This window comes from Solanum dulcamara, chromosome 7, assembly GCF_947179165.1.
Source record: "Solanum dulcamara chromosome 7, daSolDulc1.2, whole genome shotgun sequence".
NCBI lineage: Eukaryota > Viridiplantae > Streptophyta > Magnoliopsida > Solanales > Solanaceae > Solanum > Solanum dulcamara.
The window spans coordinates 5,901,296-5,925,783 of record NC_077243.1 but is presented as its reverse complement, the minus strand read 5'-3'; the positions used below and the strand labels follow the sequence as shown (position 1 = coordinate 5,925,783).

Here is a 24,488-nt window from a genome sequence, read left to right as displayed (position 1 = left end):
GAGATGTTGGCCGAAGCACCCGTGAGATCAATCTCAAAAAGACGTGCCCTAAAAAAATAAATTCCTTAAACTTTTAAAAAATAACTATTTCGATAGAAATAAAAAAAAATCCTAAATAATTAACATTTCAACCTTATTGTTTTCTCTTATTTCTCGAAATCGTCCATTATATTAAAAGAAAATAAATCCTTGTATTTCAAACATTCGCTGCGGCAACATGATGGTGTACTTCCACAATCTCCACCATGAATTTCCGGAAGGACATTCAAACACTCTCCCCTTTAAGCGCGTGTTCGTGGACACACCTTCTCATCTCCACTATATAAAAAGAGGAACCAAACCCACCAATGCTGAAAAAGAGTATACCTCAAGAAAAGCTTCGAATCCCGAAACCTCTCAACTCACAAAACCCTAATCCCAATCCCAATTCCAATTCCAATTCCAATTTCATATAATCAGGAAATATCTTTGATCTGCCAAGCGGCAGACGGAGATTAAACAATGTCTGCAATTGTCTGCGGCAAGAGATCTTTCTTCGAAGATTTACAATCGCCGTCGCCGACATCAGCGTCGCCGCCTGTTTCAAAGAAGCTTCGTTGTTCTTCCTCCACTTCTCCGGTCCGGTTCTCGTCCAGTTTGATCGATCAGCTGAGACATTTGTTTCCTGATATGGACAATCAGGTTTTCTCATTTTCCTTATCTTCTTTTAGTAATCTTTTGATTGTGATAATACTACGTGCAGAGACCCAATTGATTGTTTTCCTTTTATAACAATTTCTAATATATATGATGTACTGTTCAGCTTATTGAGAAAGCTTTGGAAGAGTGCGGCAATGACTTGGATGCTGCTATTAAGAGGTTACACGAGCTTCACCTTGTGTATGCCGATGCTAAAACAGTTACTGATGGAGAAATGGATAAAGGTATGCATCCAATAATTATTTCCCCTAGTTGGCTGATTCTTTTGATGCTCCAGATTTTTAATTGTTTTTCTTGCTTATTATTCCTTGTATTTACGTTGATATCCCATTTATGAGGTTGGAACGAGATACATGTACGAGAATGTGTTGATTCTCTCGTTAATTTTATGGTGTTGCATAATTGTTGGGAAAAGTACAACTCTATGCCTTGCAGCAACAGAAGTAGATGGTTGGATGATCAAATTTTGCTGATAAATAATGTTGTTGAATCAACATTAATATACCTCAAATGGTGTTTTGCGACTGCCTTATATGGGTACATCGGTATTGGATTTATTGTGTTTTTTATGGTCTCTAAAAGATACTTCTATGGATAGTTTCTAACCTTGTCAATCAACAGTCATAGATGAAGCCTCAAACCGAAACTAGTTGGGGTTGGCTATAAGAATACTCTATATCTATTCAGCTGTATTCCAGCTCATTTCATCCGTTACACATGAGCAAGAAGGTAGTAATAAACTAAAATGAGATAGCAAGTGTTTCTTTTATCTCCATAGCTGCATGTCTTTACTTGTATGTGTTTCTATGGAATAGTATGAAACTATTTATGTGAGCTCTCAGGTGTTCTAGATAAGTAGCCCTCTGATGTATATCTATTATTATAAGGATGTTAAGATCACCTTTGTGTCTCCACCACTTTTTGGTCCTTCTTGTTTACGATGCTATTTTCCGTGATTCACAAACCTAATCAATCAATCCTCATGCAGGAGAAAAGCCAACTAATGGGCCAGATGTTCGATCTGAATGTCTTCTTCAGAATAATCTTCCAGCTGATGGTGCAGAATGGGTGGAGTTGCTGGTCCGGGAAATGATGAGTGCTACAAGCGTAGATGATGCCAGGGCTCGGGCCACAAGAGTGTTGGAGAGCCTGGAGCAATCAATTAGCGTTCATGCTGGTGCAGAAGCAGCTCAAAATGTTCACAAGGTTGGTAGTGGATAGTGTGGCCGTTTGATCTCTGTAGGTTTGAGCTGGAACAATATTTTAATGTCATTGTAGGAGGAGAAATTGCTGAGATTCATGTACTTCTCTTTTCTGCTACATTTACTAAACTTTCGACAAAAAAAATATGCCGAATACACCTATGCTGCTTCATTTTTAGTGCAGTATGTCTTTTCTTTATCGCGGTAGTCTAGTGCTTCATTGGTTCGAGTACAAACAATGACACTCATGTTTAGTAATTTACCATGTTGACCTAATTATCTGACATTCACCTTCAATTCTTTTTGATGTTGACCTTATCGCTTCTTTTTTCAGGAAAATATGATGCTGAAGGAGCAAATTGAAGTGTATCTTAAAGAAAATGGCGTTTTCAGACGTGCTATTGCCATCCAACTTGAACGGCAAAAAGAGTATGATGATAGAAACCAGGAAGTGCAGCAATTGAAGCAGATGATCGCTCAATATCAGGAACAAATAAAAAATCTCGAGGTAAAAACTGGAGCTTTAGAGACCAACTTTTCCTGATGTGGCTCACCTTTTTTCATCTGATCTTTTTAGTTTATTATTTATTTTTATGGGTGGTGTCTTATTGCATTTTGGTTCTCATATTTTTTAATGAACATTTATTCTGATATTTATAGTTGGTTAGACTGCATAGTCTGCGTTGCAGTTATATACTTCCTCCGTGGCATGTCATCAATATAGGCACAATGTCTACGTACTTGAATTATTGTGTAATATTTGTAGTGGTTAAAAATTATTTAATAGTTCTGAAAAGTTAGTTTGATAGAGAGATGTTTAATTTTGATAACTAAGTGAATTTATTTTGTCAGCTCCTCTTAGAATAGTTTCTTGTATTATTAGACCAACTTAATCTCTGTTTTGCAACCTTTGCATCTGCTTGATGCTTTAAATGAATTTTACTTCATAAAAGAAATTGCAAATACATACTCTTATCGTACCAAAATGCAAAGAGTATTATAAAATGGGGTACAGGGAGTATAATATATGTTATATACCCTAGACCTTCAAGAGTAACAATTCTACTTTAAGAATGTCTGCTATATACTTGATTATGTTGGAAGCAGAGCAGATCATCGAGAGAAGTGCAAGATTTTACTTTAAAAAAATGATTGAAGTGTACTTCTATGTTGTCTGGTGAAATATTCTATGGTCATTACTTGACGTGTACTTCTATATTGTCTGGTGAAATGTTCTATGGTCATTACTTCAAGCTAGTAGCACCTGTATTTTTAGGTAAAAGAAAATACTGGCATAAAGATTATGCATTACTGCTATTTTGCAGTGTACCTGTATTGTACTTTCCTCCTTGTTCTTTAGACTCTGTGTACTTCAGTAATTTTGTGAACAACTCCCCATCGTATGCAGATAAGAGAATAAAGTATTCTTATGTTCCCTTTCTGTGTTCTTCATGGAATGTTCGCAAACAAAATTGTCTGCTCATTATTCCTAATTCAATGTTCATCGTTGCAGGTGAATAATTATGCTTTGACAATGCATTTGAGCCAGGCTCAGCAAAGCAACTCTATTCCGGGACGCTTCCATCCAGACATCTTCTAGTGCTGAGACCAGTCCAGTTAAAGCTGTGGAACATACAAAGAAAGAAGCCTGTTGGCATCTTGATAGCTGTGACATAGGATGTGTTAAGCGAATTCTAAATTAATATTGTTTTTATTATTAGATTGAGAAACGGTTTGCGTGATGAGTTGAAGCCACTTTGGTGGATGACCCTGGTCAAGTAAGAAGTGTTGGACTGGACATCATCCAAATGGCGAAGGCCTCAAATGTGCTAGTATTAAAGTGATATCAGGAAACTGGCTATAAAATATACTATGCTATAATTTCGTTTTCTGCTATTCATATTCCAATGCCTCTTTAAGTCATTTTTGATGCAAAATCACCCACTTCATAACCTGTTCTCTATTAACAGGCTCACTTTGTTCTATAATTTTTTTTTTTTTTGCGATGGATGAATTGAATTCTGTCTATTTGTTTTCCTGTGTCTGAGGAGGGGGCTCGATGATGACACAGATATTGAGTAGTGCCATTAGGTTGGCAAATGTATTACTGGTTCACGCTGGGGTTTTAGTCCTCCAGCACTGGGAGTCGGTGCTGGCTGTGCTGAAGGGCATTTTCCTCTTCATGGTGTCGGATCAATGTGAGATCAGAGGTATTACCCTCGTTTAGTTCTATGGCAACAAGATTACACTAGTGTTTGATCTTCTCTGGTAACAAGGCACCGCACTTGGTTGAGTTCTGATTGAAATGTAGCAAGAATAGCTGGATTTGATGAAGAATTGATAACAGAGGCAAATTGCATACTGATTCTGGTTCTATTTGGTGGTAAAGTTAGGTAGAGAGATGAAGGTTGAAACAAGTTCGTTCAGTCGACTTATCTTGAATCTTAAGTCGACCAAATACCCTCGAGAAGGTAAAACATACCATTCCATATTATACAGGGTAATTATCCTTTTATCCAGCCCCTTCTATTTGGTACTTAAAAGATAATTGATATTAATTTTTGATAATATTTCCTCAAATGTTTAAAGTTGACACAATCATTCTACAAAATCGAGACTCAATCCTTCCTATCACTCGAGTTTCTTTTGACCTCCAACGTAACATTATCTATGAGACACTTTTTGTTTGGAACCAAAAAAGTGGCTGTGATATTTGCTCTCAAAATTGCAATTCGTGATTTTTTCTTTTTCTATACCGAGCTTCAAGTTTTGACTAGTACATAATGAAATAATTGGTGATGCCTAAATATCTAGTGTTCTAGTTGTCTGAAAAATAAAGTATAATAAATATTCAAGTAGTTTTATTATTACAGTACATCAACCTTGAAAAGTTTTGTGAAACAAGGGTATTAGAAGTGTAGCTTTTAGATTCAAATTTCAACAGATAGGTGATTTTTTTTTTCACTAATCCAAATTTTAGAAGGTAATAAGGTGAAAAATTCTTACTGTATTACACAAAAAACGTGTTGTATAATTGGAACACAAACGGCAATTGAAGCGCGTCACAATATCGCACCACATCTTCTTCTTCTTCTTCTTTTGAGCAAAAAAAAAATAAAATAGCAAGCAAGCGTCAAAACAATTTACTCTTCTTGAGTCCAATGAACTCGACGGCAATGACCAGTACAGCTTCTCTATCTTTCCGTCCTTCTTCTCTAACCTTCGAACGTTCCCATTCTCCCTCTCTTCCTCCTTCTTCCTCCTCTACTTTCTTCTCCGGCGGGACCCTATTGTTGGCCCACACGAAGTTCATATCCGTTTCCTTTTCTTCATCCCAGTACAATAAGAAGATTTCTGCACGACGTTTTGGGAGGTTGGTGGTTGCTGCCGCTGATTATTACTCTACACTTGGGGTCCCAAAATCTGCTAACAGTAAAGACATCAAGGCTGCTTATCGAAGGTTAGCTCGACAGGTACTGGAATTGTTTGTTTCTACTTTTTAATTGTTGCAATATATTGGCAATGACACAGGATATCCTGAAAACACCTGTTCCATAGGAATGTTTGTTAGTTTGGCAGGCTGTTTAGAGTTTAGATTGGAACCATTATGTGATATGTTTGTTTAACGAAGTTTCTGGCTAGGGTTTACTAAACATTAATAGATTACCTGCTTTTTTGTTGATATAAGCATGATGTAGTTGATATCAGGAAACTAAACTAGCAGGATATTTAATGGTCTTTTAAATGGAGCAAGAGGGAAGTCGAAGATTCCTAAGGACATGCCCTAGAATAATGTAGAAAATATGTAACTCGTGTTGCAAACATTCTGATGATAGATATTTTGCAATAAACTCGTGAGCAGGATGTTTCGTTTTTAGTCTTCAATGACCCTTATTAGATGATTGTTGGCACTTTCAATGCTTACTTTTGATCACGTATGGAGGGGAGCTTTACCACTACAGATTATGAAAAATCACCCACACTATGAGATAGTGACCTTATACATTGAGTTTTGAATTCTCAGTGCAATTTCCCTTCCAATGTCAATTGCCACGGAACCTTTTCCAACCCCATATAGTCGGGGCTTTTTATTTCAGCACATTTCTAGAAGAGGAAAACCTTAGACATTTTATTTATGGAGAATCATTATGTATGTTCTCATCTTCATCGTTAACTTTTCACATATAACTCCTTACATTATTTTGAGTTATCTGTTTCAAAATTTAACCCACACTTAGCTGTTGGTCTCATTCTGAGAGGTTGAAGCGAGATGTTTTACACTCCAAGCTGAATAAAATCTTCCAATACTTTTGAAGGCATCAATTACCAATGAGTATGTCAAACAGTCAAAGTTCCAACAGAGAAAATAAGGGAATACTAGTCTCTCCTTTAATCTGCTCAACCAATATCATCGCCAATTTCAGGAATGATGATCGTAGAGTTGCTATGTCCCTGTACTGCTTCCCCTCTAATATATCTCCCCCTTCTATTGAAATTATGGTAAATATAATTGGAATACAGCTGACTTTGTTTTTTCTAACTTCTGCAAATACCTCTTTCTTCCGAAGCCAGTCTCATACTTCACCCAAGATGTTAAATCTGGCAAAAGATACTCTACTGATAAGATTTTTTCCACCTTTCCACTACTTCTACCAGTTTTCACTTACCTCCAGCACTTCGAAAGTTCTGTTCCCTGCAAGAAGAACCACATCTCAGTCCATAATACCCTGTTAAACTAAACCACATCCACCTCTCGTTGCCGTAGAGTAGGTTTAAGTTAAGTGAATGTAGTTTAGTTAAACAAGGTACAGAGACACAGAGTAGGAACAAGATAAGAGAGGATTGATAGATTAAGAAATCACAAGGAAAGATTGAGAAAAGAAAGAAACAGAGTAGGGAGTAGCAAAATGGAAATTAGGAGAGAAAAGAGAAGAAAAATTATCATAATGAGTCCGGAACTGTCAAAAAACCCTAATGGAGTGTGGGGAATGAAAGGTCACACGTTTCCCAAGAGAGAGAAAATAAGTCATTGTACCCAATATACCTTGCTTCAAATCCAGTTTATAATGAAAGAACAGAAGATACAAAAGTAGATTGTCATTTCATTTGACAAAAGATTTAAATAGGGTGCATTTGACATGCTTTGTCAATGTAAGTAATCACATGTAGGATGTTATTACAAATCACTCCGTAGCTCTAGAATTGAGTATATTGCAGCAAGTTAGGAGCATAAAATGTACTCCAATTTGAGGAGCAGTGTTAAGCGTGCTAACATTTGGAAGTTGAAAATATGGCTACGTTTAGAATTTCTGTAATTGTGTATTTAGGAGAAGTTATCCTTTATTTACCTTTTCTTGAACCTGTAAACATTATTTAAACCAAAAATGCTTGGTGAAATAATAATAGAGAAATTCATTCCCCAAAATCTCTACTTTTTTTATTTTACAAAAACTATGAGATCTCAAAACTATGAGATCTCATTAGTTGAGATCTCATTACTACAGTTATTTCACAAACCTCATGTTTTCAGAAAAAAACTACTGTGTTATCACTACCAGATTTGAGCATAATATAATTGCTACTTGGTGAAGAGTTTGGTGAGTTTGCTTGGCTTATCTGTTGCTAATTCATTGAATATTTTGCTGAAAATATGAAGTCAGAGAACTCAAAAAGTTGACATCAGGAAGATGAAATTCCTTTTTGCTAGCAATCTTGTCTTTCTTTTCTTTCTCTGGTGGTGTTTGGTGGGTGGGGAAGGAAACTGAGAGACACTAAGTTTGTGCATAATGCTGCAAGAGTTGATGTTTGTCGCCAGTTGCATAACATTGCAAGAGTTAATGCATGGTGTTTGTGGTTCAAGAATGGATTTTACGAGAGATGGACCAAGTGGTCTCAATCGGGATCCATGCCATTTTTGAAGCTACTGCAATTCAGACATACCGATATATGGGTGGTTAAGAAAGTTTTCTAGTTTGTTTCTTATTCTACCAATTTAGAAAGACTTGTCGGAAAGTGCTGATTGGTGGCTGGTCTGGTCAAGAAAGGCATGAGATTGTTTGGGCATTGCTGGTCGCTGCCAACTTCTAAGAAAAGGTATCTGAGGCCTTCATCAAACCCCAATTTTTATTTGACCCATGTGTATATTAGTGAGACCACTAAATGATACTTCTTCAAAATTGTGACTTAGGTTGGTTGTGCATTTGAGCTCCAAGCTACAACAGAAAAGTAACCTTGTGGCTGACATATCTAATGTGCATTTTCCTTGGGATAGCACTAAGTTGCTAATTATTAGTTTCCGTTCCTATTTCAATTATTTTATGCTACTCTTTTCATCTTCTTATTTGTACGGTTGAGCTGCCTCTATTTGAGAAGTATCTTAGACTGAAAAGCTGCTGATGCATTATGAATCATTGGTCTGCATATGTTATCTTTTTTCTTTGTAATTTTGATTGTTTACTTTCTGTGCGTGTCCATACGATACATACTCTAGTAGGATGAGGGATGTTATGCTAATCTTACTACTACATGCTTCACTTTCACCCAGTTTTTTGGGCCTTCACAATTAAGATAGTTCCACAGCAACACATTATTCTATTCTCCATTAATCTGTTTCTGACTTTTGATATTGTTTAATAGTATCACCCTGATGTCAACAAGGAACCTAATGCACCAGAAAAGTTTAAAGAGATTAAAGATGCTTATGAGGTAAATATGGAAATTTACTATTTTTAACATCTGATCCCTGGAAGTTATCTCATTTCCTTCTGAAACTATTGATCTTTAGATATATGTGGCATTTATACAGATTCTGGCATTGCCATCTTTATGTTCCCCCTTCTCCCCTTTGCGTGATGGAATTACTGTTTATCCACTTATTCAATCTGTTTCTTCATTTATCTACCTTGGAAACTGCATTGATTGTCTGTCTACTAAACCCGAAGTGATCCATTTCCTCTTGTATTTTGAAAATTGTGTGCTTTTTAACTAACGTAGACCTTAGAAATTCCTGTTTTAGCTTTCAAACTATCTAAAGGCTTAGAATCTTGGTGTTATTATGTTGACATATTTCTCTTTTGTTGTTAACTCTTTGAATCGACTCTGAAGTTTTACTTTCCAGGTACTATCAGATGACAAAAAAAGAGCATTATATGATCAATATGGTGAAGCCGGGGTGAAAAGTTCTGTAGGGGCCCAAGGCGGTGCTTACACGGTAAGCCATAAATTCTTATTTTTTGTTTTCAGTGATACTATTGCTGTCATCCAAAAGGGTGATCTTAATTTCCTTCTAGTCCTTCCCAAACTAATAGCCTCTTTTGTTAAAAGAGAAGTTTTAAGTCATGATATCAAACACACATTGTATGACCAACTTTTACTCTTCTTATGCAACTTTTATTCTATTCGTTGATAACTTTTATGGCCCAGTATGTTACCCATATACAACTCATTTTCAACTTTTTTCTTAATTTCCCTGCCAATTCCAAGTAGGACTATGGAATTGTGACTGAGGAAGTACTGAATATCATGGTTTATCAAAGAAAAGATACATATCTTGATCTTAAATTTTGTCACATCGTAACTTTGCTCCCTCTGATGCGAAGTTCTGATTGTTTGCTTTTGCTCATATCATAGTTTAGTTCATGTTTTTCTCTAATTATGCAAGGGTTTGGAAGTAGAAAAATTGGTGACTTTTAGGTGTGCCATCTATTTTAGCTTACATACGCCATATAGTTTAATTATGTTCATGTACTATAGCTTACATACGCAATATCTGCAAGTTTTGGGAATTATAGGTTGCCAGTATTTGTCCCTCCCACCACTGTAAGAGCTAATTTTTTTGCCTTTTCTTCTTCCCATCCCCACTTGAAGAGGTAAATGTATTACATTATGAATTGATAAGGTTCATAGAATTCTTTTCTGTCATTCAATTGTAAATGGGAAAAAAGTTGTTTTCACTTATGTTGAATACATCAGGGGGTAATGTCAGAAACTTTGCCATACCTCCTGGCTCCTCCACCACTTAAAAAGGAGAAAAGTATTAGTTCAATTAAGATTATGGATTAAAAGAAGAATAGAATACTTCATGCATATGTAGATATAAATGCATATCAATTTGCAAATAGAATGCCAAATGAAAGAACTTGAATCACAACGTTGGTTTCTGTTTACTTTCTGTTGTTTTGCATGCTAGCCAAAAATTGGGTTTTGTTTGATGTAGGGGTAGCATTGGACATGGGTCTAAGTAAATGTATCAATGTGTGAAGGTTGCGTTCCCAGATGCTATTCTTCTAGTTTATTTACTTCTTCAAAAGGGTAAAATGAGTAGGTCGTAGAAGAAAGTGGGAAGATACATAATAGGTGCATGGTTATACGGAAATTATCTTTAACCCTAATCTGTTTCTCTTTATTTTTTGGTGAATTTTACCGCAGACAAATCCTTTTGATCTATTTGAGACATTCTTTGGGCCTTCTATGAGTGGTTTTGGAATGGATGGAGCTGGATTTGGAACACGTCGCCGCAGTACTGTTACCAAGGGTGAAGATCTACGGTAAGTCAGTAGCTAATTGGAATAATTTGACACTAAACAACTTCATTAGTATTCATGTGTGTACTTATAGCTATAACAAAAAGATTTTTGTCATAATTATACTTCGTTGACCATGAGAAGAAAGCTGTGTCTGATAACTAATATGCTACATAGTATGACAGGTAAACTTAGGAAGAATATAGCGTCTAACTGATCTTATAGCAGTGGTGGAACACATAGTTCCCTTAGAGTGATAATTTGTAGAATCAATTGGAACTTCTCGAAATCATAGTCACAATTATTGCTAACCATGAGGGGAAAGCTCATTCTGACAACTTTATAGGCTACCATAATATGATTGGACGATTGGTAATCCATAGGAACCAAGAAGTCTCTAACTCCATTTCAAAGTTGTGCTGGAGTCTTCATTAGGAATCAGTTGTTATCAGATATCATTTATATTCATGTTATTGATCTATACTTATAACCTGAAGAAAAAGCTTAGTATGATATCAGCGTACTTTTGTGCTTGAAATGGTCTTTACATGAATTACAGGTATGCTTTTCTTTAACATATCAGTCCTCTGACAGAAAGAAATATGCCAAGTTCAAACTGGACTGGCTAATTGTGTATACTTGCACCAACGAAGCATAAATTTTATCCTAGGAACAATGTACACTTTAGAAGCATAAAAATAGAAATAGATAGACATTGTTTCATTAACAGTATGAGTTTGCAGATCAAATGGTATACTGTCAAGCCTAATAGAGTTTATTTACACTTCAATGCCTTTCAGTTACGACATGACATTAGAATTTTCAGCGGCTATCTTTGGAGCTGAAAAAGAATTCGAACTTTCACATCTTGAAACTTGTGAGGTATGTGTGGGAACTGGGGCAAAGGTAGGCTCCAAAATGAGGATATGTTCAACCTGTGGTGGCCGAGGTCAAGTTATGAGGACCGAACAAACACCTTTTGGCATGTTTTCTCAGGTAATAGCGTATAAATCTATTCTTTTGGTGGTCGAGATAGTTTAGATTGCATTTTTTGTATAAATTTTTTCAGATTTCATTCATTTGGTATTACAGAATGTCTGTTTTCAGGACTCCTGAGTCATTTTTAAGAAAACCAATCTGTTTGCTATTGCATGTACAGAGGATCAGCTGCTAATTTGGGGCATGGAAGTATAACCTTCCACAACCTGTTTAGTTGATTTGCAATAAGCTCATTGATAGGTCAATTTGGGGCACAACCTAAATTAAATCATCTAAAAATTTGTCAAAACTTGTATAAAAGATAGAGTTTTTTCCGTTGATTATGTTTGTTAGTTTGTGTTCATCCACTTTCTTTCTCTACTAAGTAAAGAAAAGGATGTTTTAACTTGATATGGTAACTAAACAAATTATAAGACAAACACACAAATAAACAGATGAAACGTGAATTTGAATTAGGCGGGTCAGGCTATGACTAAATGTTTCGGCCCAAATTAACCCACTCTTCTTGGCGCAAGTGAACTCTGGGTGGTTTAGTTATGATCCATATATTAACTCAACCTGTTTTAACCCGGCACAAATTTGGCCCAACTTGCCAATTTGACACTCGTACTGGTCTACTACTAACCGGGTCATTTTTGGAAAACTGGGTTTTGCCTGAACATCATTATCCCTGATATTGCCTAGTATTAATTGCGAGGCTGACTATACATGTTATAGAAGATCAGGTGGTTTCTGGGTAGTGTTTAAAACTCTTTATTTAAGGGATAGCTACACCTTCGAAGAGGCTCAGAAAGTTCTTGGAAAGATTTTCAATGAAGGGATGATTAGAGGTTTGAACAGTTTGATGTAGTAACATCTTTCCAACTCCTGTGGAACAATTAGGTAGGCAACACGAAGCGCTTCCAAACTGATGGTGCTGAAACTGTGATTGAAATTAAATACATTGACTTAATTATAGAAATATTGTGGCTGAAATGAACTAAAATTCTTTAGCTTGCTTTTCACAGAGCATCTAGGATGTGGTGAAAGTTTCCATTATTGAAGAAATCAAGGGTAAGGATTAATTTGCATTTTTAGTTGATTGGAAAAGTAATTAGTCAACTATAATCTAAAACCATGTATCAAAGTGATATGCATGACATGGCATGACTACTACAGATAAATGAACACAAGTCAGTCCTCCCATGCATAAAGATGTGATAATGGTTGAAGAATCTGTAGTTAAAAGTTTTTTTTTTGGTTGAGAAGGTGACATGTATGTATATTAAAAAAGATTGCTTGTTTTCCTGGATATTGTTATTGTTCCAGTTTCTTAACCGATATGACTTATTTATTTTGCTTTAATCTTTTGGCTGATTGGTTGTCTTATTTTTTATTTTATTTTTTTGGCTGATTGATTGTTTGGTCTCTAGGTTCTTACATTGCTGGGCTTTCTTATCTTTGTCACGCAAAAAGTATATGTTCATACTCATTGTTACATTTTCCATCTATTTGGATTAACTGTAGGTTTCTGTCTGCCCAAACTGTGGAGGGGATGGTGAAATGATCTCTGAATATTGTCGTAAATGCTCAGGCGAGGGGCGAACACGAGTGAAGAAAGATATAAAAGTCAAGATACCCCCTGGAGTGAACAAGGGAAGTATCCTCAGAGTTGCCGGTGAGGGTGATGCAGGTCCTAGGGGGTATGTATTCAAAGTTATACAGTTGCATATCTTTAATAATAGTCTGCATAATTGTCCTGAGTTATGGTTCAGTAGAACATCTCTGGGATTCTTGTATGTTCAGTAAAACATAGTATTTACAATCATTTGCGTAACTTTTTCTTCTTTAGTCTTTTGGGATTACTATAATGGTCTTCATAATTATCCCTGGTGTTGTTGATATATACAGGGAGGAGGACCCATGTACACACACCACTGATAATCTTTCAGCCACCTGTAGCTTATTAACTGAGTCAGTTTTGACTGTTGTCTTCCAAATATGCTTTACTTACTCTGCAAGACAGTAAAAGGAAAAGCTGATGCCTTGCCTCCTTCACAGAAATGTGCTCTTACCTTACCTATAAACAATTAGACCTATGACAACACCTTAAAAAAATGAGAATCAACAACATACCCAGTGTAATGCCACCTCATGAGAATAGAAGTTCAAGCTATCCTTCTTTCAAATGCTAGGTTGGTTTGAAATATGGGTTGGTTCAGGTTGGGCTAGGAGAAGATAGAAGATGAAGATCTATAGTATGAGGCTTTTCCTTACTGTTAAGATTATCTCGGATTAAGGTGGAGCATGCATGAAGTAGTCAAAAATGCTTCTTCTATTCTTTTTCCTGGTGCTACTAGGGAGTATATTATACTGTTTTTAATTTTAATTTTAAAGTTATGTCGCAATCTCGGGAAATATAGGTGTTCCTTCTTACTGTTTTTGACATATGAGGAATGCAAGTGGCATTCTTTGATTAAAACTAGCACATTTGGATGAGTGGTCAACAATGCTCCTTTAGGGATCCCTGACTATGTCCTCAGATCCTCCAAAAAAATGTCATAACACCCACATCAGATCCTCAAATAATGCGGGGGCAGTGACATTTTTGGAGGATTCAAGCAAGATAGGTCCTTGTTCAAAAAAAGAAAAGCAAAAAATACTCCTTAGTCCTAAATTCCCTCTTGGATCTAATATATAAATCTTCAGTCAGTTTAAATAGAGTCCTAGCAATTATTGGACCTAAAGTAAGTGAGCCAACATGACTCACTAGTTTGTATTGCAAGTGAGCCAACATGACTCACTAGTTTGTATTGTCTATATGGACCTTTTGCTTCCATTATATTTTATTGTTCTCTAAATCTACATGGATGGCTAGAGATTCTAGATCTTTGAAAAGATTTCTTATATGTGAGTTTAGGTTAACCTTGTCCCCCTTTTAGCATCTTGAATCACATGGTGGAAAACCTCCGGCTGGTGCATTTGGGGGTCTAAATAGGATTTGATAACCTTAATTTCAAAAAAAATAATCAAAAAATAGGATTTGATAACCATCCCATGCAGCCATTTCATTTTATCCTCTGTGTTATATGCACCTTCTGCTGGATGTGATAATTTTCCAAGAGAGCTAATCGCCTAAAATATATGTTCTTTTATTTGTTATGCAATGTCTCGGTACTCTTCGGCTGGCCTTTAGATTGTCAAATGCTTAATTGTATGGAAGAAAAGGGAAAGATATGAACCCTTAATGTGATTTCTGATACTAACGTTAGACTAAATGGGATTGCAGTGTCAAAGCAAACAATTTGGATATCTAGGCTCGTTGTTTCAAGAGAATGGAATGATAGATAAAGATGTTACTCGTAGGATTAAAACTGGATGGTTGAAGTAGAGAAGTGCTACGGGTGGTGGGGTGGTGGTGGTGGTGGTATGTGAGAGAGTGAAACCTACCAAAGTGAAAGGTAAGTTCTATAGAACAAACAACTATAAGGCCGACAATATCATATTTTAGTGAATGATGGGTTGTTAAAGTCCAGCATATCCACAAGATGAGTATTGCGGAGATGTGATGCTAAGATAGATGTGTGGTCATACCAGATTAGATAAGGTATTGAGGATAAAATATGAGAAGGTCGTTTGAGTTGGTTTGGATATGAGGGAAGTTGTCTTGGAAAGATTTACAAATGTTTGGTATCAATCTAAAGACAAGGTACAATGGAAGGAAAGTCTTCATTTAGGTGATAGCTACTAGACACTAGTTGTGAATACGTTTTAGACTTGTTAGAGAATTTCTAATGTTATATATATATATATATATATATATATATATATATGTATGTATATATGTATGTATACATAAGTATGATGATGATATGAAATGAGCTTAAACGAAGGTGGAGATTCATAAAGCAGACCCCAATTTGTATGGGATTGAGTAGTAGTAGTTGTTGTTGTTGTAGTCTATCACACGTTAGATGTTCACATATAGCTCAGTTTGTTAGTTCATTTTTTACTATGTTTTGCAGGGCACCGCCTGGAGATCTTTATGTCTATCTTGACATTGAAGAGATACCTGAGATCCAAAGAGATGGCATAAATCTGATTTCAACAGTTTCAGTTGGTTATTTAGATGCTATACTTGGGGCTGTTATTAAGGTAATTTTACACGATATTTGCCGTGGCTTCTTCCATATTCTGATAAGAATGTGCATAAGATAGTGATGCCCTATAGCCTGTATGCTGTACCACTGTCATTGTTGTCTCAATGTAAAAAAATATGTTACTCTCAAGATAAAGCCTTTCTGGAAGTGTTGTTTTTGGTGAGTCAGGAAAATAGAAATTCAGACTTTTAGTATGAGCCCAAATGGATTCTCATAGGAATTGGTTCTTGCTCCTTTCAAATAACCTCTTTCGAGAAACATCCCCTATCAGATCCAGGGGCAAGGTACATGTACTTGAATAATGAGACAAATAAATACAAGATTCTGAAAGCTTCACAAGTTTTTAAATTTCCTCATACAACAAATGCATGGTAGTACTGTAATTTCCTGCCATATGATGAGATCCTTCTAAATTCTATATGTTTGTCCGCTTGTAGATTAATCTTTCTCCCTCAGTGAAAGAGGGGGAAAAAGGTGTGAGAGAAAGAACCAACGCCTGGCATCTGTCAAGGCCACCTCATTTTTCCCTTCAATTGCCTTTATTGATATCATATTTCTTAGTGCTTTTCCTTCTCCCTGATGTTCTCATCAGGTTAAAACAGTGGAAGGGATGACTGATCTCCAGATTCCTCCAGGCACTCAACCTGGGGATGTGCTTGTCTTGGCAAGGAAAGGTGCACCGAAGCTGAATAAGCCATCAATACGTGGTGATCACTTGTTCACAATTAAAGTTAGCATACCAAAACGCATCAGGTGCGCAAGTGTTAAGTTGTAGATGATGAAATAATTATACATGTGAGTTTTCTTACCTACTTTTGTCACTCTGCCTAATCATATTCCTGAGGAGTATGCCGGACACGCTTGGGAACTAATTTCATGGATAACTATAAATATATTTTTCCTAGAATTTGTCCAACAATCCTACTCTTTAAATGAACTTATATATGGATAGTAGTCGTATCTAGGGGTGGGCATTATTCAGTTTTGAATAAACCGACCAAACCGAATGTTTGGGTTTGGGTTTTAATATTTGGTTATTCTGTTCGGTTTTGGCTTCTTTTAAAAAAAGGTTAACCGAAAAATCAAAATTTATAATACATGTAAAAAAAATTCATTTTTCTCCCACATAATTTTACCTATTAGTTCAATTTGAAAACTACCATGCCTCACTGAGTCCAACTTCAGATGAGTTTGATCTCCTCTTCCATCTATATCATGGACACACATGAGGAAATGAAAATACTAGTGTTTGTTTTTTGTATACTCAATATATCTCCAAGATTTCATTCTCAAGAATATATCTCCAAGATTTAATTAAAATGCGTAATATACTTGCATGGTCAAGTGCATCAGAATCTGGGTGATGTGAGTGGGTGATCTTACTTCGGCAAAAGATTTTGTTTCTTCGTTGTTATTTTGTTCATTTCCTCAAGCAAAATAAGAGTTAGAAACTTATTCAAATTATATCCTAACCCCCACCCACCCCCAAAATGAACGATGGAGTAATTAATGTATAAAATGTGTTAAATACAACATCAATGCATGAAAGCATATTGGGACATGCTGAATACTGATACATGTCCCTCCTTGCTTGTGCTGTAATTACAGATATTAGAGTAGCTTTATCATCTTCCTTTTTGTTTCTGAAAATCTAATTACAGAAATTTTTCCGGTGTGCTTCATCATTGTGTAATATTTATGTCAAAACTATGAAAAAGTTATTTCAGGTTGTCTTGGCTTTCCAGCATGCCTTTGCTTCTATTTTGGTGGTAAATGTCCAAGAAATCGAATTTGGAGAAGTCCAAATAAATTTTAAACCGAAAAACCTAACCGATATAAACTCAACCGAACTTTAAAAAACTGAATCAAACAGAACTAATTTCAGTTCAGTTTCGGTTTTCACTTTGACCAAACCGAAAAATTGAAAAACCGAGCGGACCGATATGCTAAGGAAATTTTTGCGAATGATTTTCTAGATAACTTAGATCTTTTTTGCTTAAATACATCCATATGTTGCAAGTTCATGTTGAAAACTTTGACCCATTAATCCAGGTTGCTTTGCCTAATTATGGTTTAAATCCCCTTTTGTTCAATCAAACTAATTGAGATTTATATTCTACAATATAATTTTAAAATGTTAGTTACTAGTTTCAAAAAATAAAATAAAATGTAAGAACAGAGAAAATAGTTAGAAATGCAAGGAAATTGGTGAAAATGAGGCGACTTATGTGTTGATGGACCTTAGGCCTAACTCAACTTCAAAAGCTAGCTCATGAGGTGAGGATTGCCCAAGACCATATAAGGAGACCACTCATGCCGGCTCTTTAACATTTTGTAAAGAAATAGGAAGAGAAAACTTCTCGTTGACTAGATTAAGTAACAATATGGAAGAGCCAAGAGGAGCTCCTTATACAGAATTTTTAGGCTATTTATAAGATATAGGTAATCATTTTCTATACGAAAAAAATAAGCAATAATCCTATAATTAAAAACAGAAAATCCTAAAGTATGCTTTAAAACTTTACCTTGCCAAAAAATATCCTATAGAATGTTCTTCATGAGAGAAGATCATTGCAAGAATCCCATCTTGGATTACCAAGCAGCTGTCTTATGCAGGCAAAGTCCAGCTAATCTAAATTGTCCTTTTTGTATACAAGCTTATTGGTGCCAACTGTTCATGTTGCCTGGCTTAGCTTATAGTTTTTCTCATGGTAAAATGGAGATTTTCCTAGCTGATTTGGTCTAGGAAAGAACCAGGAGTCAGAATTAAAACTGAGTTTCTTTCACTCTTCTTTCTCGTTTGCCATCCAGCTTAGTTGTCATATGTCCTGATTCCTGAGGTTAAAAAATGAAAGGAAAAGGAACTGTTACTCAGGCTACTGGTGAAACATCAATATATTTCTACTCATCAGCATCACCATCTAATTTTGCTTAGTAGGTATCCTCTGCATACAAATTCCTATGAGTAAACTATTCCCTTTGGTCTTCTGAAAATGGTATTTCAAAATGCACGTAAGAAATGCTTTTCACATATAATAAAAAAGGGCAGCCCGGTGCACAAAAGCTCCCGCTATGCGCGGGGTCCGGGGAAGGGTCTGACCACAAGGGTCTATTGTACGCAACCTGTCACGACCCAAAAACTGAGGTCATGATGGCACACATCTCAAAACCCAATCTGATGTGTAACCCTAAAAATAAAACTCATACAAGACTCTCAAAGGGGAAAGTGATTCCACGATTTAAATAAAAAGAAAAAAAAAACAATGAAGAAATTATCCCAAAATCTGGTGTCATAAGTATAAAGAGCATCTAATACAAGGTTCGAATCTGAAGATACAACATAAGTCTCTGAATGATACAAAAGACTGAAAAATAAAGATAGACTAGTGACGATCCGAATTCTGGGACCTCACCACTAATCTGAGAATACACAATCCGGTAGAATATTAACTGCCACGTGGGGTACCCCGACTAGTAGCTGCATCAAAAAGGGACACAGAAGTAGGGGTGAGTACAATTCACATGTACTCAGTAGGTTTTAGCTGACTGAGTATAAGGAATTAATCAAACCTATGAAATAAACTAAGGAACGCATCCACCTGCATACAGAAAAGTCCCACTCCGGCATCGGTGCCGCCAATTTATATATATATTGACGCGAGTAAAGTAAACCCATAATAACAGCTCATAATCACAATTAACCAGATAATTCAAGCAGCACAAATATCAATGCAATGCAATATGATGATGCAATGATGTGGTGGTACGGTGGAATCAAGACTGTCGCACAGACTGTCGTATACACCTGCTGAGCTGTGCTACCAAGCAAGGCACATGGGGGTCTTGCAGACCATATAACTCAATCACAATATCTCATTATCCTTGCCACCTCCTCGTGGTCAAGGGATCACAATGCATCCACTACCCTGCCGGAAAACTGCCTCGGTCAGGGACTCAAGATACAAAGGTTAGGATCACAATGCATCCACTACCCTGCCGGAAAACTGTCTCGGTCAGGGACTCAAGATACAAAGGTTGGGATCACAATGCATCCACTACCCTGCCGGAAAACTGCCTCGGTCAGGGACTCAAGATACAAAGGTTGGGATCACAATGCATCCACTACCCTATCGGAAAACTGCCTCGGTCAGGGACTTAAGATACAAAGGTTGGGATCACAATGCATCCACTACCCTACCGGAAAACTGCCTCGGTCAGGGACTCAAGATACAAAGGTTGGGATCACAATGCATCCACTACCCTGCCGGAAAACTGCCTCGGTCAGGGACTCAAGATACAAAGGTTGGGATCACAATGCATCCACTACCCTGCCGGAAAACTGCCTCGGTCAGGGACTCAAGATACAAAGGTTTAAAGGTGTTTCATTTTCTTTCTCAAAAGGAATTTCCATATTTCTCAACTTCCCATGTTTCATGATATGATGAATGAGGATGAATGCATCAAAACACATATGCATGGAAGTAATAATCAACTCACATGTGGTATAAGGTTCAAAGTTCTCAAAACTTAACCTACACATGATATTCACCCTCAATAAATAGTAACGGGAAGAACACACTTTCATTTAAATATTCACCCCTTTCTCAACAATATTTCAATACTCAAGTATGCTCAAAACCCCAACTCAATCTCTCAAGCCTCTCTCTTAGGCAAATCATAATTCACATGCTCTCAAAGCAAATAAGATAACAAATAAGGCCCCCACACGGGCTATGTAATACAAATAAACCCCGTCACGGCAACACATTAATAAATAAGCCTCCACACAGACATCACAATATATATAACATTCTCAACTCATACTACAATCCCATCCCAAAGTCTATAACATATGAATGACTAATTACCTCATCTCAATCTCAAAGAAAGATAGCCAAACCTACCTCAATTGCCGAAACCGCACTCGAATACCTCCACCGGACAAGCAACTCTCGAATTCAGCGCCCGGAATGACAACCCACTATCAACAATGAAACATACACGTCACAAGGAGTCCAATGACACCCATATTGATAGGTTTCGGAACCGGGGGTAAAATAGTCCAAAAATTAACTATTTTCGAAAAGGGTCAAATCTGGAAATTTATTGAACAATCCCATTCTATTGGTAATAAGGAACTCATGGTTGAAAAACCCATAAAAATAGAGCTCAAAACGAGTTGGAAATCACAATTTTCCTTAAATTCGGATTAGGGAAGAAACAAGGATTTTGGGGGTTTGAAACTAAAATTTAAGAGTTAAAATCGTCAAAAACTTAATGAAAAAGGAAGGTTTTAGGTCAAAAATCACTTACCCAACACTTTGCCTCGAAAATCTCTTCTCAAATCACCTCAAGGAGTTCAAGAACTCAAACAAATGATGAAAACTATTGAAATGGGAAGAAAGGGGCATTTTCTCCCCAAAAAGTTACTGTTCACGCGTGTTACTGTTCACGCGTTTTTGTATAAATTTTTGAAAATCACCCTCAAGGTCATTACACAACCTTACCTTGCATTTCTGCCAGAGGCTGTTTCCAAGGCTTGAACCCGTGACCTCCTGGTCACATGGCAACAACTTTACCAGGGAGCCGTAAGTAAGTGCTCTCATAATTGCTTCTGCCTATGCATGGTCAGAACTTCATTTATGGTTCTTTATTTTGTAGTGTGACGGAGCGTGAATTGCTTGAAGAACTTGCTTCTCTAAATAAGGGATCAAGCACTCGTACAAAAACTCGCCCGGCGGTTCAGCAAACTGGTATAATTACTTCTTGATTCATCATTTTCTCAATTCTCTATGCGTGAATGAAAGCGTTAATGACACTGGGTTGTGACATTAGTTAAACATGATGAGGTCCAGAGAGTAGAAGGTGATCTGTCTCTTGTATGGCTGATTGTAATGAATATATCCTTCCAAATGAATGCTACTCCCTCCTCTCCAAAATAAATGAATTGCTGACACTTTTTCCATGTTATAAAATGAAAGAATTTTTTGAAGTCCAAAGATGTATTAATTATTTTTTTCCAAAATTATTGTTCAACTGTCTCTAGTTTTAAGAAAAGTTTGGGAAGAAACAAAAGGTTAATATACTAATATTGACAAATTACTCTGTAACTAATGTCATTAACTAACTTTCTTAAGGGGTGTGCTACACCCCAAAAATTCATTTATTTTGGAACGGAAGGAGTACATCTTATCTTGTTTGGAACTAGATCTGGGGTCATCAGTTCTGCAATTGATGCTATTGATTATCAAAAGAAAATAAAATGAAAGTAAACCATTTGCGAGTTCAGTGATAGGTTTTGGCTACTTTAACGGCAACAACAGGAAGTGTGGGTTTTTGGTTAGTTACTTAAAACCCCTAAGATCAACCATTATGTTGACTTGGAAATTTGTGTGATGCTTCAAGAAGTTAAAACTGATACAAAACGTGGGAGAACAAAGAGGAATATATTATTACTCGTGAATTGAGAAATGAAGTAATTGATTCTAACCCATGCTATATAAAAGCTCCGTTATGTTTCTCAACCTAGAATAATCCGGAAGAGGATATCCTTTTAAAATTGGAAATATATTCACTGCAGTTTAGATGGAGCATGCAGCTCAGAGAATTAGAGCACGTGATTAGGAACTACAGTCAAGTCTTAGGATCCCTCCTCTATACAATTGTCCCAAAAAGGTAATCCTTTTTTGATGAAGGTCCTAAAAAGGAAATACGTATCACTTTGCGGATAGGAAAAATATGCGCTGAATTCACTCACAGTATCGAAGGTTAGAATTTCTCCTTGCTCAAAAGTGAAACACCTGTTGCTGTGAGTGTAGGAAAATTATGATTAGATTAAGTAAACACAAAGTCATGGCACTTGGATATTGAAATGAATATCTTATTTACAGTCAGTACAATCCTTTGGCATAAAATTTTACTCATCAGTTTTCTGCTTTGCAGCTAAAACTACAGAAACTCCTGTAGATTCTTCAACTGCAGCACAAACTGATGAGTCATCAGAAGATCAAGATGATCCATTGAAGAAGTTAACAAATTTTGCTGGGTAAATTTCTTGATCATTATTTGTTAATTAGGAATTGATGCTTATGTTGTTAGAACCACCGACCACATAAGTCCCCTATTTTGGGGGTCTAAAAGGTTAAAACATGGTAGAGCCATTTAAATCATGGAAAAGCCATTTATGTAGTTTTGCTGTGTGAATTCAGCAACCTTGCCAGAAAATAGACATACATTCACTGTCATGGTAATGACCATTTACTTGTGTACAGTTGGTATCGCCATAATTCTGCTATAGTTAATCATAACCATGTTTTATTCGGGTTTCTTGAAAATGCAAATGGCCCAATTAATTTTTGTTCTGTTGTGAATGCTTCTTGCTTCTAATTAAAGGTTTGTGATCGCAGGTCTGTCGTAAATGGTGCACTAAAATGGTTAAGAGACAACCTGTAGTCCTCAGTGAGATGGGATACTGCCTCAGCAATCCTCTTTTATACGACAATGGCATTGAATTTTACGTGCTTCAAAACAGCCATTATAGCATCTTGCGGCCTTTCATTTCTTAGAATGATTTTCGTTATTGATTCTTCCTGTAAAATCGAATCCAGCCACCATATTCTTTTAGGAAACCTCTTATCCTTCGCCCTTGTAAATTCTGGTAATACGTTCTCTCCATCTCAAAGAAGTCCGTGAGTTGGATTCTAACAGCTATTTTATGTAAGAAATTTTGTATGTCAACAAACATTTAAAAGAAACCCCGAAATATCCGAACATTTGAGGTAGATTGCTTCCATATTTGTTCAAAAGGTAGTCCAATGCACTAAGCTTCGCTATGCACGTGGTCCGAAGAAGGGTCGGGTCTAGTGCATGCAGTGTTTCCGTGCATTTTTGCAGGAGTCTGCTCCATATTTGTCCACCTTTTGAAAATGATTAATCTGAGAAGGGAAACTCCTTTGATGGTTGCAAATGATAAAACATATTTGGGTGTTTTCCTCATAATACTTTATTAGTATGGATTTGATCAATCAAAGATCAAATAAGTCTGAACTACCGTAATCATCTCTGCGATCGTTGCAGATTATTCAGGTCACCACGGCGGTCTCGACTTAAAGGCCATTAAAGCAATTGCTTAGGACCTCAATTTTTTTTGGGCCTCACTTTCTTTTAAAGATCTATTATATATGTATATATATTGTTTTAAAAAATATCTTATGTATTGATAAATTTAAAAAGATTTTTTGGGTAGAAAATATAATAATTTTTTACCTCATTTAATATAGGAATCGTTGTGATAATTGAGAAATGGAATAATATTTAGTTGATTATAGCATCCTTTCTTATGTGACTATTTATTTAGTTGCCTCATTTATATTCTGACGATTGTCATGAATTAACATTATTATGTTTATATTTGCTTTTGTAATTCCCCTTTCGCTATTTTTATTCTATCATTATTGAATATTCTAAAATCTCTGAAACGGTCAAACATTGTACATTATGCAAGATCTATTGTTGTGTATTTATAAAAAGATCAAATTTGTTTTTTGGTGTATTTTTCAAATTTCAAGCACTAATTTAATATCATTATATCAACTTATCAAAATCGGCGCAACATTATTTCAATGCATATGAACTTTTAAAAAATTTCAATTATTTTTTATTATTCTAACTTTATATTATATATTTTTTATTGAAAATTTACACTGTTTACATTCTTACTTCATAATGTTGGTGTATATTCTACTTCTCCCGACCTTATTTGTAAATTATACTGAATATGTTATACTTATTCAATTTATATATGACAACTAAAACAATAACACATCTCTATAAAGTTTAACTTTATAACTCAAGTTTATTGAGACAGCCCTACAGGTCACCACCACTAGGCGCGGAAGTAGAGTAGTATGTAGTTTGAACTAACCCAA

General features: G+C 36.1%; 2 protein-coding genes across 4 annotated transcripts; both read left to right on the top strand.

The window, feature by feature from the left end:
- Nucleotides 1-203: 203 nt before the first annotated feature.
- Nucleotides 204-3,797, top strand: LOC129895607 (uncharacterized). The gene is made up of 5 exons (XM_055971337.1): nt 204-681; nt 803-923; nt 1,688-1,905; nt 2,236-2,409; nt 3,415-3,797. The coding sequence occupies exons 1-5, from the start codon at nt 502-504 to the stop codon at nt 3,499-3,501; spliced, it is 780 nt and encodes a 259-aa protein (XP_055827312.1). The 5' UTR covers nt 204-501; the 3' UTR covers nt 3,502-3,797.
- A 1,071-nt stretch (nt 3,798-4,868) lies between these two features.
- On the top strand, nt 4,869-23,331 carry LOC129894034 (uncharacterized). 3 transcript variants are annotated; one of them, XR_008767608.1, is made up of 11 exons: nt 4,869-5,374; nt 8,538-8,606; nt 9,019-9,111; nt 10,329-10,447; nt 11,224-11,419; nt 12,929-13,104; nt 15,427-15,556; nt 16,154-16,314; nt 21,223-21,314; nt 22,142-22,236; nt 22,504-22,588. XR_008767608.1 is itself a non-coding variant. In XM_055969527.1 (11 exons), exons 1-11 carry the CDS (start codon nt 5,063-5,065, stop codon nt 23,011-23,013), a joined length of 1,497 nt encoding a protein of 498 aa, XP_055825502.1. In that variant the 5' UTR covers nt 4,869-5,062; the 3' UTR covers nt 23,014-23,331. The 3 variants fall into 3 exon arrangements, 2 of the variants coding, with proteins under 2 accessions (XP_055825502.1, XP_055825501.1); XM_055969527.1 differs by lacking the exon at nt 22,142-22,236 and adding an exon at nt 22,968-23,331 and having other exon boundaries at nt 4,869-5,361; nt 9,006-9,111; nt 22,504-22,606; XM_055969526.1 differs by lacking the exon at nt 22,142-22,236 and adding an exon at nt 22,968-23,331 and having other exon boundaries at nt 4,876-5,374; nt 22,504-22,606.
- Nucleotides 23,332-24,488: the final 1,157 nt, after the last annotated feature.